At 40.9% G+C, this 16,308-nt stretch overlaps 1 protein-coding gene across 3 annotated transcripts in view; it reads right to left on the bottom strand.

Annotated features, from left to right (window-relative positions):
* Window positions 1-16,308, bottom strand: part of pdlim5a (PDZ and LIM domain 5a) — an 84,865-nt gene that overhangs the window by 58,420 nt on the left and 10,137 nt on the right. For all 3 annotated transcript variants that reach the window (XM_033619083.2, XM_033619086.2, XM_033619087.2), the window contains exon 3: window positions 4,003-4,154. In XM_033619083.2, the coding sequence (XP_033474974.1) occupies window positions 4,003-4,154 (152 nt within the window). The remainder of the gene's footprint in view (window positions 1-4,002; window positions 4,155-16,308) is intronic.

The raw sequence follows: 16,308 nt of genomic DNA, 5'->3' as shown, positions 1-16,308 counted from the left end.
TCTGGCACCTGATACCTGCTTGTTTCCACTGTAGAAACATAAAGGAAGTCTCAGCGACAGTTAAATGAATGTTAGTGTGTGATGATTACTCTGGTAACCATGGCATTTGCATTCATGCATTTATCTGGATTTACTTTTCAGGTAATAAATCCCGGTTCTGGTCCAGTCAGTGCCAAGATAATTTGGCCCTCCTCACATCTTCCCTGTCATCCTTAAAAGTAATTATAACTTGGACAAATTCAGCTTTATGTCAGTTTAAATTATTTTTGGTGAAGCAGCTTGACGTTACAGCTTTTCCTTGTCTTGTCCTTCACACATCTGCTGTCCATCTCTTCCCCTCATCACTCGTTTATTTGGAAAAGGAATAACAACCTGTCTCCTTTTAAAATACACACATACAGACACCACATGCATTGTTAACGTCTCTCTGTATCTTCTCAATGTTATCATTCCTGTTGCTATCTGACCCAGTGACAAACCCAATCACAATGTGCAGGCAAAAGGGAAAAATGAAAAGAGAGGCGAGCGACGCCTATAAAAACAAGAGAATAGATTGGTTCTTTCCATTACGCATGTAAACCCATTAAAGTCCAGATGTTGACCCTGGCATGACACTCTTTGGATATACAGTATGTCTAACTCACAGTGCCAACGAGTGCCAAGCAACAAACAGAAACCTTGAAACTCTGATCTTATTTCTTATTTCTTATTGTCTGGAGTAGGCACAGGGATTACTGTCAATCCTCTGGACCGTAAAGTAGCCCAGTAAAGCAGAAGCTGGAGCCAGCTGTCCCCAAAGTGGCTGTGTGGTCACACAGTCTTAATAATATAAGACTGCCACTTAATGAAACAAGCCGATCCATGTGTTTCCAATAGGGCATGAATGAACCCTTGAAGGGCTGATCTCTGCCGCAGACACCGAACGATGCAGAAGAAGTAATCCTTTAACTGGTCCACCAAACAAGTGCAGCCTTACATGAGATTTGTTTGGTTACACTGGCACTTGGCAGCTCTTTGGGCAGCTTAAAGCTGTAGTTGGTAACTTTTATTAAAAAAAAATGGTGTATTGTATTATTTGCTAAAACAGTCACTGTATTCACACTGCACTAAATGGGACAGATAATCAGTGAAAAGATTACATTCCTTGGCCTACAGTGTTGCCTTGTAATATTTCTGATAACCTTACCGCACATGAACAGAAACAACCAATTAGAGACGAGGAGTCTCTAATGCAGCTGTCAGTCATGTCAGTCGCTGCTCATGAACTGCAGTCAAACTGTCAAACTAGGCAGCACTGATCAAGTAGGAATCAAAATTCTGTAACTACATTGCCTATTTTTTGTCTAAAATGTTTTCAGAAACATATTTTAGTGTACTGTTTAGCTGTAACATGAGACCATTCGTCTGAAGCACTTTGTGACCTATGTCTGCAAAAAGCGCTATATAAATAAATACTACTTACTTAATTACTTACTTAGGTTCTCAGCTCGACTAGCTATATCCAACATGACTGCTGGCTCACAAACTTTAACGTTTTACAGCTAAACAGTACACTAAAATGTGTTTCTGAAAACATTTAAGGCACAAAACAGGTAATGCAGTAACAGAATCTTGTTTGATATTGATCGCGCTGACTCTCCTTGACTCTGATTGGTTGTTTCTGGTGAGCCGCAGTAGATTCTGGCAAATGCCATTAGAAGCAGTAGGAGGAGAAACCTGATTTTTTTCACAGACCATCTGTATCAAGTACTTCTTTTGAAATATAGTGACAGTTTCCGCAAAAATGACAAGTTATTTTCATTTCAAGTTAATAATTGTAGCTTTAATGAAATAGTTGGAAACAAAAGTTGAAGATACAAATCTTAACCCCAGGGGGGATCAGCAAACTTTCCCTTTGTATCATTCTGTGTCCTCTCTATACATATTTTTTGCGGTACCGTGAACGCAGCGCAGTCGAAACCCTAAAAAATTTTTTTTTTTTCCCCTCAGCAGCAGTTTGTGGAGTTTGAGTTGTGAGGTTGATTTATCAGTCGATCCAATCTGAGCTGATCAGATCAGATTAATGGACAAGAGGAGCAGCTGTTGAGGTGAGTCAAAGTAAATTTTTGGAACCAGCGTGATGAACGGTTAAATTTCACTTTCAGTGCACCTGGTGTTCTACAGCTCTGTCCATCTCCAGAGCACGCTCTTCGTCCTGAGAATATGGCGCAATGAAAAACCGAATGTAATATACAGTATATTCCAACAGATCCAAAAACAGAAAAGCAATATGAGGCACCAGATGTTGATATCATGGAGGGTCGCCATTAACAAATGAATGTGTGCGAAACCCTGGAGAGAGCTGATTCCCCTTGTTCCCGTCTTTATGCTATGCTAAGCTAACCATCTCCTGTCTTAAGTCTCATCTTAGACAGACAGACAACTGGTTTCAATCCAATGATCTAATTCTCGCCAAGAAAGCAAATATGCATATTTCCCAACCTGTCAAACTAAAAGATATATGGTGTGCCAGTCATAATAATAAATCACATGTTTGGCAGGTTTGAGTTCTGTGAGGAGTCTTGCAAAGCACCACGATCTTTCACTATCTGCCAAATCTTAGATGAAGCACAGAAATGTTGAATCTATTAGTCGTCTCATCCACATGTTTTATTGCAGCCTCAGGGAGACAAACTATATAAGCAGATGCATGTGTGGTAGTACCGTTTCACTATATAAACCATGAGCCAAACTACACGTGCCCTAATCTCTTCAAAACTAATTACTGTAAAACTCAATCATCACCCATTGTGATGTTTTATCAATGTGCTGAGAAAGGCTGTGCTCTAATTGAAACATCTTGTTAGTGTGAATTCAATGACTGTGTGACTGATTGGTTGTATATCTTCCACATTGTTGTCAGTAGAACCTGCTGACCCTCTTTAGCGAGCAAACCTTCACCATCCATCAGAATATGAACTCAACTTTAAGAAGTAAATCATCCACTGACGTCCTTTGAGCCAAGTGTTATTCTAAGACCTGCTTTACTCGTCCTAAAAAAGAGTTTGATCATGGGTTTCCCTTTTACAGGAACCTGCACAGTGACCTTGAGCTACCATAAGCCCTGTGGTATTACAGTATGTGTTCTCTGCCACTGGATACAAATTAGAGGACATGCCCAGTTAGCCTCAAATGAGAGGAGGGGGGAAGATGAAAAGTCATCGAGGGAGAGCAGAATGTGAAATCCAGACATGCAAACACAGATGAGGAGACAAGGCAAAATGCACAAAGAGAAAAGGAAACTGAGCATTTTATTACTCCAATTAAGTCAATTCTGAATGAATGTATAGCCAAATTAATTCATTTGACCTCTGCATGGACTGTATGCTGTAAATCTGCTCCCTCTTTCATGAGCTCGAATCCAAAAAAGACAAGTGTAGGGGCCTTGAACATCTCACAGTGTTTAAATGAAAACACACGCATGCCTACAGGTGCTGCCAAGGAACTGGACAATTCAAACCACATGAGAACCAATATAGAGCCTCACACACACACACACACACACACACTGCAACACAACTGCTTGTGATAAATCAGCTCCACTGTACAACAAGATTCCTCCAAACAGTGAGGAGTAGGCCTTGGGGGAGAGGGGGTGGTCCACATGTGTGATGCTCTCGCTGTGATTTCAGTTATTCCTCTTTCCTTCAGGGAACGGGAGATCAGGCAGAACTAATGGTGTTGCTGTGTGTTAGAGCTAAGATTAACTCCTACAACAACAGTGAACATCTGCCTTTATATGCGGGATGTCTGGGGTTCAAAGGGGAAGCATGGACTGTAAATCTGATACAGAGATGGGTTGTTTGGGAGACTTTGAAAGGGAATGTACGGATCCTGTGTTGTCATGGAGACAAATGGCTTCCCAGTCACGTTCACACATTAAATCACTGTATAGTGAAGCAACTTGGTTTCAGTTTCGTAACTACTACTACACACACGCATACACTTTGAGTGTGAGCTTACTTCTGCAGGGTGAGGCTGAGGTTGCCAGTGCAGCTCTTGATCTTGTTCTGGGCCTCCAGGTGGTTCATGCCCTCCGTGGCGATGCCGTCAATAGACAGAACCAAGTCTCCAATGCCAATGCCACCTTTAGCCGCCTTCCCACCATCTGTCAGCTGCAGAGACACAAAAACCACAAACATCTCAAATTATCAGCAACAGCATCACAGTCAGGATTATTAAGCATGAGGGTGGGAAGAACACGTTCACTCTGTATTTATCACAGGATTTATGGATCCATTCCATTACAGAGGTACTTGGGCAAAGCTAATGAAAGACCTGGTCCTCTACCACATCATGGAGGGTCTACTGTACATCCACTCAAGCATGTCTAATAGCAGGAGCTTTCATCTCTGAGTAGCCTTTGTTTCTTCTTTATGACCTGCTGTCATACTGGGCTTACAGCTTGTTACGGGAAAAAAGTTCCTTAACCACAGCATGTGAGAAATAAAGATCACAGCCTTGATGCAATCCTTGAGTCCAAACTCTCCACTACCATATGTAGCCATTTCTTATCGGTAGGTTGTTTAACTGAAAATGAAGACTTATCAACATGCATACATTGAAAATGTACCAGGAGGCTAAATGTGCAAAATGTTTTGTTGAGTGAAAATCGAAAAAGACCGTAGCAATAAAAAGTGGAGTCTAGATTTTTTTTTTTCTCAGCATTGTCAAGACCATCGCATATGGACGTTGACATGGAGCAAACTGATACAAGACATTATTTCCACTTTAGAGACAAATTTTAAAGTTTAAGTGTGTGGATTTAGGAGAGTACGCTGGCAAAAATCACCTAAAATTAAGAACTGTGGTGTTTTCATTACCTTAGAATGAGTCATTTATATATACATAGGAACAGGTCCTCGTCAATGGTGTTTGCCATCTTGTCTCTACAGTAGCCCAGAACAGACAAACCACGCATTTGCTCTAGATAGGGCTATTTGTGTTTTTGTGCTGGCCATTGTAGTTTTCCTACACGCTTGGCATAGGGTAGAAGTTTCAGTTGATTGCAATCAGCAACCTCACCACTAGATGCCACTAAATCTCACACACAGGAAGAGGTTTGGGCTTTGTAATGGCACCTACTTAAGCTTAACATGACACACACTTAAGGTCAACCAAAGTGACTCTAGTTCCAGTAAAAAGCGGTTATGTCATTATTCTCCGTACCAAACGCAATTAAAAAGGTGACAAATAGCTAAAAGGACGACGCTACACATTGGAGACACATACCCGCTTTATTGGCTTTGAGGAAACTATGCGTGCCCTTCACTTGTCTCTGGTGTTCAGTGTCTGCCATGCTTTTTGAGGTATGCTTCAAATATCTGCATCTAAACAAAGTTTAATTGCTGCACTTCCACTTCGGGGGAAGCTGGTTAATTTGAACCAGATTCAAGCCACACAAAAGAACTCGTGATGAACAGCAGGGTTCGTATTTAATACCAACCCCGCAGCTCAACATGGCTTCAACATGCACAAATACTGTACTGTATCAATGCTGTCCATGACAATAATGTTAAATATATAATTATAATCACGCTGGGGGAACAACTGCAACATTTTCCGCACCCATCACTGCTGATGTAGTCCATCTATTTGTGAACAACAGATTATGTAAACAAGTGTTGGAGAACAGTTGCGAGGCAACTAAGCATTTAACAGGCACACAAGTGGGCCCGAGTCCACCCGCTGAAATAAAATCAAATTAGATTAAATGTGCAATTATGTGTTCTATCTTTGTGTGTTGAAACTCACCCTGTTTTCTTCTTGGAAAGTTAAATTTGTATGTGCTATTGAAGTACAATTAGACAGGTGAGACAGAATATTTTAAATGATTGAAGCAATGGTGACACAAACGTACTGTTCTTATAGATAGAAAAAAAAAATCAGAAGGAATTTTTATGTTGAATTCCTGTATAAACATCATGTATGGAGATTTTTTGGTTTATTTTTTGATAACCTTAAATATATAAGTATCTTTATTTTAAATTATTATTGTCCTCAACTCAGTTACTGTCACCAACACACAGGGCAATACATTGTGGCAGCATGTGTCATAAAAACCAGAGCCTTTCTTATCAGTAGGCTGAGGGAGGACTGTGACAAATCTGGAAATGTGCGTGGGATGTTACACACTGTAACTCTTGTCTCTTTCCCATGACGCAACAGCGCTGTATCTAAGACAAATGTGAAGGTATCATTACAACACATTTCTTTTATAACAAAAATTGATAGATTATTTTTGTAGCAATTTGTTTGCTATATTTTTAATAAAGTGGGACTTAAATTATAAACTGTATAGTATATATTACAAGTCCGTAGAGAACAAGAACACCTTGCAGCTGTTATTCTGACCATTCTTGGTCACACAGAAGGTCCAAGTGTGTCCAAAGAGGAGTGAGGTCATTTGTTTCTTTTGACACAGTGAAAAAAGAGGCCACACAGACCACTTCAATGAACACACACATGCACACAGACCACTTTTGTGGTTGTTCTAGCTATGAAGTGGCCCTTTCTCGTACCCCCCATATATCACTTCGAGTGCGGCTATTTGAATTTGGAGCTCCTACGAGAAAATCCGTTTCTGCTGAATGAGAAACGGCAGCAGAGGATGAGAGAGGGTAATGTGGGTTTAGTCGTCTTTGGTCTGCTACGTCCCCCTCTATGTCTGTTGCCTCTATCTTTGTCTCACACACACACACACACACACACACACACACACACAAAGACAGACAGACACAGGCAGGGCTAATAAAAGAGGCTCTGCACCCGGATTAGTGTTAGGGCTCTGTGGCCCCAACCTTTTATAGTCATATTAGCCCAACACACGCAACATCACTCACCACTCCTCACAACCACAGAGGGCAGGAAGAAGAGAGTAATGAGGGATCGACTTGACACTGATTAGAAGTGCGTGGATGGGAAGGAAGGGAGAAACAGAGGGGAAGGAGAAAACATAAGCCCACATAAGTCGTTTGTTCCTACCCTCTAATACAGTGGTTCCCATCTGGTGGGATGCGGGTCTATTTGAATGGATCGCAACTGACTCGCGAATGTGTCAAGTTTCTAAAAAACACTTTATTTCAGAGTACAGTGAATTTCTGGCACAGAGCTATCATTTCAGAGTGCTGTTTCCTGCTGTAGAGTGAGTGACTTATGGACAGCTACTTGACAGGGACAGCAAACTAGCTCAGCAGCATGGCCAAACTCAAGTATGATGCTGAATAGATTAAGCTGTGTGGACCTTTGAGTACAAACTGAGAAGAAATCTGGACCCCATGGCTGGACCAGTTGGGAGCTACCGCTCTAATATGACCTGCAGGAGCGTTTCTAAAATCAGAGCCCCCACTGGTGGACATAATAACTACTGTATGTGACTGTTCATGGTCACAGCTTTAAACAACTAGTTAACATTGTGAGACCATCACAGTTGCACCAAACATGTGGTTAGGTTTAGGCAACAAACTCCTTGGTTAGATTAGGAAAAAATAGATCATGGTTTGGCTTAAAATAAGTAATTATCAACATAATGTGACTTATCTCATGTGGTGTACATGATGTATTACGTAATATTCTTACGGAAGTTAAAACACCTAAACACTGACTTCAGGTTTCACACAAGACACAAACACAGGTTTCCTGGATGAAAGCCTTGTGATTGTTTGACAAATCCACCTCCGGACTTTGTCGCTCTACAATGCCTGACCTCCTTCTACAGCCACTAGAAGTTCCGTCTAACAATACAAGTAAAGATTGGTTGTAATTCTCACTTGTACAAATACCCTATGTGATCGTATTTTGGAGAACAGTCTCAAAAATTGCCACTGCTGAATTTTTGGGCTTTTTCCTCTGTGTGCATTTTGACTCAATTCAAGGGGTGTGTTCATGCTAACCACTCTGGCACTGTTACGGCCCAAATGCTCACCACAAAATGTTCAATTATATGTTTCCCCCCCAATTAGTGCTCTGTTTCTGCCCCCTACACACACACAACCAGTACCTCTTTCTCTCCAAACACATACAGAAACACTTGGCTTCTCTCTGCATTAAAGCTACCCACATCCATATCGGAAAGTTCAACGCATTTTGAACAAGAGTCCATACAGCAGACAGAGAATGAAAAAGGGGGTTTTAATTTGTGTGTGAAGTATTTAATCTGTAGGTCGTCATTCCAAACAAGTCTAAAGAAATTGTTCGCGCTGGCAAGAAATCTGTTTCCAAAAGCAAACATTTGTTTTCAATCACAATGATTAAAAAGATTTCAGCGCTCAAAGTAGTTTCACTTTCATATCAAAGAGAGAGCAACAAATCATTGAGAAAATCAGAAACAGATATCTAAATAATCTGTCTATGCAACAAGCCAAGCCCTTCAAGTTTCCCAGGGTATTTGATTTATGGCTCTGTTGCTCTGGCCATGACAGAAAACAACAGCTTTAACACTATGCACATATCCACCGGAGACGGTAATACAGTACATGTATGTAGGTTCGTGCTGGTTTATCAAGCACACCCTCTGACAGCAGCTGAGCTCAGGACATCCGTTAACACTCGACGACGACTTATATTAACAACCCTTCGATGAGCGACCAATGCAAACATCCCAACAGGGAGACAAAACACATGACAAAAGTGAATTAACAGTTTAGAAATTTTTAACTGGGAATAAGATCAGTGACTTTCCATCACCTCAGCCCTGTCAGACTGTGAAGAGTGGCTAATGTGGTCATAGCATCCTGCGCTGAAATTCTCCATGTTTGGGTGTCTAAGTGACTAATGGGAACAAATATTTCCAAAATTGGTCCAGTATTGAGCGAGAATGCTGCAGCCAGCAGCTGCGAAACAGGCTGCAATGAAACCACCTGGGGCGAATTATACACCGTTAATGTATGTCCACTGAAAGTGCTTGTTTTTGCCACTGACAGGTGTATGAGTGTCGGAAAACATAAAGGAAAGGTTCCCTACAGAGACAGACAGACATTTTGTTAAATAGAAAGATCCATAAACAGCCACTATCGCCAAACCCACTAGACTCCATAAAAGATAAACAATAATTTTATCATCATACTCACAGTTCATTCAAAGTTGAGAGGAACAAAATAAAACCATCTTGGCTTGTCTTGCCACTGTTCCAACAGCTACTAACTCTGCAAAACTCAGGAAACTCCAAGGCACTCTCTTTGGAAAAATTAAAAAGCCTTTATCGTTATGGCTTGGTCATCTTAAACCTTTAAAAACTCTGACGCGTTTCGGCATACAAGCCTTCGTCAGGGAGTCAAAAACCAAAGCCTGACGAAGGCTTGTATGCCGAAACGCATCAGAGTTTTTAAAGGTTTAAGATGACCAAGCCATAACAATAAAGGCTTTTTAATTTTTCCCAAGAGAGTGCCTTGGAGTTTCCCGAGTTTTGCTATGATTGTCCCATCCAAAGAGCACCTCAAGCAATCAATTTCAGTCCTGGAAGCGCTCCTCTACAGACATTTTGTGAAGCTACTAACTCTGGTTTGGTTAAAATAAACTCTTAATTCATCCAGTTAGAAAAAGTCTAGTGGCGTTGCCAATTCCAATTTCGGGGCTGTTTCTGGTTAAAAAGGATCTTACTCTGTAACAGAAAGGTCTATCTCTGTAGGGATGCTTTCCATAATGTCGTTGAACACTTATAGAAACTATCTGAGCCTGTCAGTGGCAAAAACAAGCACTTTATGGTACGTACATGCTCGGAGCGGTCACACTGCGGCCTGTTTTGCTGCTGCCAGATGCAGCAGTCTTGCTCTATTTTGGACCAACTTCAAAATTTGTTGTTCCTATTAGTTACTTGGACACAAAAATATGGGAAAATTGGGTCCAGGTTGAAAAATAAAACAGTTACTCTTTAAACTCTGATAAAGATTTTCTACAACAATGGATGAAAATGCCTGTGTTCAATGTACAAGGTGTTGCTCATAATAACAAAGTCACGGACCAGTGCTGATAAACCAGTTGGTCAGGAACCAACAAGTCCTCTTAATTAAATGACATAAAAATATTGTTTGTGCCCATTAGAATGACACATAGCAGTGTCTTCTGATCTGACACCCCTCTTAAAAAAAAGATTAAAAAAATCACTGTTGAAAAAGAAATCTGTTTTATGATGAACACTAGAGTTAAGGTTTGGTTAGACTTAAGCTAGAAAAACAAATTGGTTAAGTGAAGAGAAAGATCAAGGACGGGTTACAGTTGGAAAAACATCTTGGTTTGGTTTAAAATGATTACTCTGTTAAGGTTAGGTGACCTTCATCTCTCTGGTCACAATAATAACCCCATGGTAAAGGTTAAGGTTAAGGTGGTTAAGGCCTGGGAATGCCTCAGGGTCCCCCAGGAGGAGCTTGAAAGTGTTGCTGGGGTAAGGGACATCTGAAGACTGCTGCCCCTGCGACCCTGCTCCGGATAAGCGGTTGAAAATGGATGGATGGGTGGGTGGAAATGAACAGCAATCTCCTGTGACCAAGTCAAGCCCTTAGTTGACCCAACCATCCACCCCAGCGTCCTGCCTCTGCGGACCTTGTGGCTCTACAATGTCACACTACTTCCCTCTGCTCCCAGTGATAACTCCTGTGGCTGCTTGAGGGTTAATGTTAACTTTATATCATATGTTAAAGTTTGTCCAGTGGAATTCTCCTGGCCTTTAGGTGGCCGCAATGAAAATTCAACTCTTTATGGAGCTTTAACTAAGTGTCACAATTTATAAAAGCTGTAATCTGCCTTTACACACTGTCTTTACAACGTACCTGATACTCTGTATTTCCAGCTACCTTTGTGTAAAAGTCCCCCGCCTCATTATATATTCATGCAAAAGTGAAAGGGTCAATATTCGTGTCAACACTTATTCAAAAGAATGAGAAAAACACATGCAGTGTGTTAAAGCCTTCACAGATGAACTTACCATTATGCTTCCAGCAACGTCACTTTTCAACACATGCGCTGTCTGATTTAAGTGCTCTGAAAAAGTCAACCGGTTCCAACACACAGCAATAAAGGCGAGCTGGAGTGCTGAAACATTGTCTGGTTTGAACATACACTGACCAGTTTGAGTGCTTTGAACAATGCCTGCTTTCAGCGCAAGGAGTGACAGAGATGACAGGCAGATGGTTCACATCATGCTGAGAGTGAAACGCTGAGAGCAGGAGACACGAACATCCAGATTGTTCCTTGTAACTGAAACATCCACAAAAGCAGCTTCCATATGCCAGCCTTCAGAAATATTTACCTCTCTCAGGCCAGATATGCAGTTATCTTTTAGTGTGATCCTCCACAACAAGAAATAGTATAATAGTTTATTTTAATCCTGTGAGGGAACAGAAAGTTCCACTTAGAAACAATGGCGTAATATTTTTCTATCACTATTTTTATTTCATTAAAAACCTTACTGTTTATTGGCCAGCTCCTCATTTATAACAGTAGTATGGGTACTAAAATTAAAATGTGTGCAGGATAATAGCCTGAGAGTTTCAGTGTTCCGATCTCTTAGCAACTAAGCAAACAGCAAAATCGCGACAAAAAAAGTTATATGAGACAGCACAGACGGAGTTTGGAGGGTATGAGATAGAGTGGAAGAAATATCGAGGTGAGATTTATGAGGGAGGTACAGAGACAGAGACGGAAAAAAGTTAGCAAGGAGAGAAGGGAAGATTAAGAAAGTGCAGTAGACAAAAGCCAGGGCAGACATCACCTCAACCCACTTGTATGAGCATCAGTTAACACACATTAAACTGTGTTGTGCAACATTTCACTCAAAATTTATGCTCCTGGAGGAGGTAAATCATGCAGTTACATCAGCTGCATCATGGAAATACCTGAAACGGGATTTACTGTTCATCTGACAAAATCCACTTCTCTTTTTCAGCTGTTATTAAGAGTCTGATGCTGGCAGGCTGACTGCTCCAAGGTTAAAAGTCAAGTTCATGAAAATGATGATCAGATAGAAGAATCTAAAGCAAAGTGCATTATGTACAGAAAGGTAACACACACCTTACTGCACACTAAGCTAGTCATATATAAACACAAAAACCTGAAAAGGATCTACAGTACAAGTATGGCATACCTGAGACAACAATATAAAGTGAAGAATGGAGAATAGAATGCAATGGAGAATCTGGAGATCATGTGCTTTATAGAAAATGCAGCCCTCCAGCAGGGAGTTAGAATCAACATGTTAGGAAGCTTTCAGACCTAGAGTTGTCTTGCTTTGGTCTGAATCAGCGACTAATTTTGCTACAAAGTTGCATAATTGTCTGGAGTTGGTTCGTGTTCTCACGGCAGCATTTACAAGCTGAGAAGATAAAATGTCTTGTGTGAGAAAGCTGCTCTTGATTGGTCAGAATTTCCATGCAGGAAAAATCCAGGAAGTAAACAAACCGTTGAAGAAGAGTACACTTGCAAGATAAATGTGACACTTTCTAATGTCACAATGGGGGGACAACTATGCAGGTTGATTTTAGCGCTGCTCATCGTGGACTATATTTTGTTGTCATTGTTCATTTTAGGCAAACCATACAGTTTGAAAACGAGGCGCGGCTCCAACTAGAAAACAATGTGTTGATGCTTTGGATGCGCTGAATGGAGGAGGCGCACATTAATAAACCAATGCTTATTGCGACTGCAATTGGTTTGGATCAAGGTCGGAACACATTCTCACCAAAAACGAACTGCACCAGAGTTCGTTGATAACCGCACAGAGAACACCTCTTCAAGAAGGTCTCAGTCCGGTTGTTTTGGTGCTCACCCAAGTGCGATTGCTGTGTTCACACCTGCCCAAACGAACCGTACTTTGGGGGCAAATGAACTTGGGTTCGATTGAACCGAACCAAACAGGGCAGGTGTGAAAGCACCCTTATACAGCAAGTTTTTAAAGGCCCTCAGCCCACTAGTGGGTCTCTCTAAATCAGGGATACTCAACCTGCTTTGCCAGGGGGCCACTTTTGCAAAATGACAGGAGGCCAGAGGCCAATCACAGTAGCCCTGTGCTGGTCAGGTGAACGCAAGGGTGTTTCTAGGACTTCCTCTTTTTTTTACACTCTTAGTGCACTTTAAATGCTCATTTAAAGCACTAATAGAAAAAAATAAATAAATTACCAGTGTGAATCCTTTGTTTTTTTTCATTGTGAATTATACACTAGTCGGCGGGCCACCCAGCACCCTATCCCACAGGCCGTAAGCTGGGTATCACTCCTCTAAATGATTGAACATTCCTGTAACAGTATATGCATGGTGTGTGTTTGCACATGTGTATCCACACATGCACAACCCTATGCTGGCACACTAACACACACATACACATACATAATTTCAATCTCATAAAAGAATCTGAAAATAACTTGTCTCTTCCCCTAAAGCTGTGTGCGCACCGGTGTCTAATAATCACAGCCTGACTTGTATGTTAATGCTATAGACTTTATAAGGAAAGGCTATATCGCTTTGAGTTCCCATAGATGGCTCACTGCAGCTGCAGCTGCCAAACCCACAAAAACACATTGTACACATTAACCATAAGGCTTTGCACACAAGATTGAGAATCAGGCCAAAAGATCTGCCAGTCTTACAAGAAGCCTCCCCATTCGAGCATAATCTTAAACTGTGATACAAGCTGATGGAGAGCATTATGAAGAACATGCTGCTCCTGATATTAATATCCACAAAAACCTCAAGTGTTTCTCTGATATGGGTTTTGAAACTAATTGTTTTTCTAACAGTGATGAAGATAATGTCCAACAGAGTGTGCAGTAAATGTTTAAGAGGTGCCCTGTGGCGTTTTCTCGTAAACAAAGTTTTCTTACATTCATTGTTACTCACCAAAATACAGTGTGTACCAGTGAAGCCTCACTAACGTGTCAAATGCATTTCACTTCTCTTAAAACATGTGGTGAGTCGATTTTGGGAAAAGTTTGAAGCATGCATTGTTTACGTCCATATTTACTTGTTAACAGTCTCTTTCTTCGCTGCTTTAGCGAAGACGTTGTGGCTTTTCTTGGCGTTTTACTGCCACCTGTAGCGGAATTATGTGACACTATTGGCAGGAATGTCTGTGTAAAACAACGGGGACTCACTCCCAGCAACATTGCTCCATCTTCCTACCAAGGATCAAGATCTCTGTGGGATGCCTTTAACTCAATTTGGGAAAAACAAGATACCACTAACTGTGTAAGCAGTAGTCGACAAGGCAGGTCAAGGAAAAGTGTCCACACCACCTAAATAAACTCCGACACTCTTGTCACAATATACCTGCTGGAAACCATTAAACATGTCATATTTACAAGTTTCACGGTATTCAAGTGCTGACGGGTGGATGTTTCCTTTACATGGCGTGTACATGGAAATGAAGTGAGAGGTTATAGATGTAACAGAGGGCTATATTGTAAAACTACACACACAACCAGCATCAACAAATCCACATGACATTATTTTGCGTTGTAAAAACTAACTGCACTTTGGTAAACTAGAAGCGAACAAGCCAGCTTTCACAGCCAGACTCAATGATGTGATTGTCATGGTGCTGGGGGACTGAGCATTGGCAGGGCTGGTGAACGCACATTCAGGAATACAGCCATATTAACACAAGACTGGATTGTTCTTATTCCATATGAACGCACACAGTGTGCGTCATCAGTGGCACACACTTACTGAGGCTGTAATTAATCCAAAATGGTGGGTTCAAGTTTCAGGTGATATCATGTGTAACTTGTTTATAGTAGGATGTTCTAATTGGAATGATATGGTCAACAACTCAGAGGAGAAACCCAGCCAAGGAGCATTAAAACGACTTGGAGTTTATACTCTGAGTGTCATTACTCAGTATGCTTTTAATCTAGCTGCAGCTCAGACAGTGAGAAATTCATCCAAAGACTGAAAATAAAAACTGCTTGAATGTCTAATAAGGCATAAGTATCAAGGGGTTTCTTGTGCTGAAAAGGTGCATGTACTTTTTGCATCGGCAGATCAAATTTGACTTTTTTTTTATTCGGTTCACCACAAAACACTCAAAAAGCAATTCTTTTACTCGGTATAGTGTTTTACCTCTTAACTAACTTGTTATCCACTCGTAACCACAAAATCTATGTTTACTTTCTTCTTTATTTTGTGGTCCAAAGGCCACATTTACCTTGCCACTGAAATCTCATCAAACTAAATGATCAAAAATCAGGTAAAATCTGACCCACAGAGAACAATGGTTTGTAAAAGACTGAATCACAGTGTTTCTTTACAGTATCTTCTGAGTAGAAAACTCCTGCATTATGTATAAAAAATCAAACAGCATTGAGCAAACACTGACTCCCCTCCCCCAAAAGGCCACCAAAAAAAATCAATATCTGTTTAAATGCACACTATATTTAGAATATTCTAAGCGCTTCACCTTGCCATCCGACAGACTTTTCCAACAGGTAACTGGAGCTGTTTCACACCTGCCCTGTTTGGTTCGGTTCAATCGAACTCAAGTTCGTTTGCCCCCGAAGTGAGGTTCATTTGGGCAGGTGTGAACACAGCAATCACAGTTGGGTGCGCACCAAATAAATGGACCAAAACCTTCTTGAAGAGGTGGTCTTGGTCTGGTTACAAATGAACTCTTGTGCGGTTCATTTGTGGTGAGAACGTGTTCAAACCTCAGTCTGAACCAACTGCAGTTACATGACACATTGTTTGGGTTAAACAAGCATGAGCATGTTAGTCATTGTTGTCTAGTTGGAGCCGCACCTCATTATCAAACTGTACGGTTTGACTAAAGTGAACAATGACAGCAATATAGTCCATGACGACCAGTGCTAAAATCAACCTGCGTAGTTGTGCCTCCATTGTGACATTAGAAAGTGTCACATTTATCTTGCAAGTGTACTCTTCTTCAACGTTTGGTTTACTTCCTAGATTTTTCCTGCTTGGAAATTCTGACCAATCAAGAGCAGCTTTCTTGCACAAGACATTTTATCTGGTCCGCTTGTAAATGCTGTCGTGAGAACACAAACCAACTCTAGGCAATTATGCAGCAACAAAATGAGTCCCTGATTCGGACCAAAGCAAGACAACTCTAGGTCTGATAGCACTCTGAAAGTTGCAAGACTCCTTTAATAAAAACAAAAGCAGTACATTGCTTAGCTTCCGTGCCGGTAGTTTTGGTTTTTCAAAGATACAAGCAAAGCAACACAGTTCATAAAATCAGCACGGCAGCAACATCAAATAGGTCGGATCACTTGTTAAACTATAAATCTTTAAACGTTACAGTAATGGCTGAAAATGACAACAGAAATA

This window comes from Epinephelus lanceolatus, chromosome 9 (assembly GCF_041903045.1).
Source record: "Epinephelus lanceolatus isolate andai-2023 chromosome 9, ASM4190304v1, whole genome shotgun sequence".
Classification (NCBI taxonomy): Eukaryota; Metazoa; Chordata; class Actinopteri; order Perciformes; family Serranidae; genus Epinephelus; species Epinephelus lanceolatus.
The sequence above is the reverse complement of the archived record's forward strand: the minus strand, read 5'-3'. Positions and strand labels throughout refer to the sequence as shown.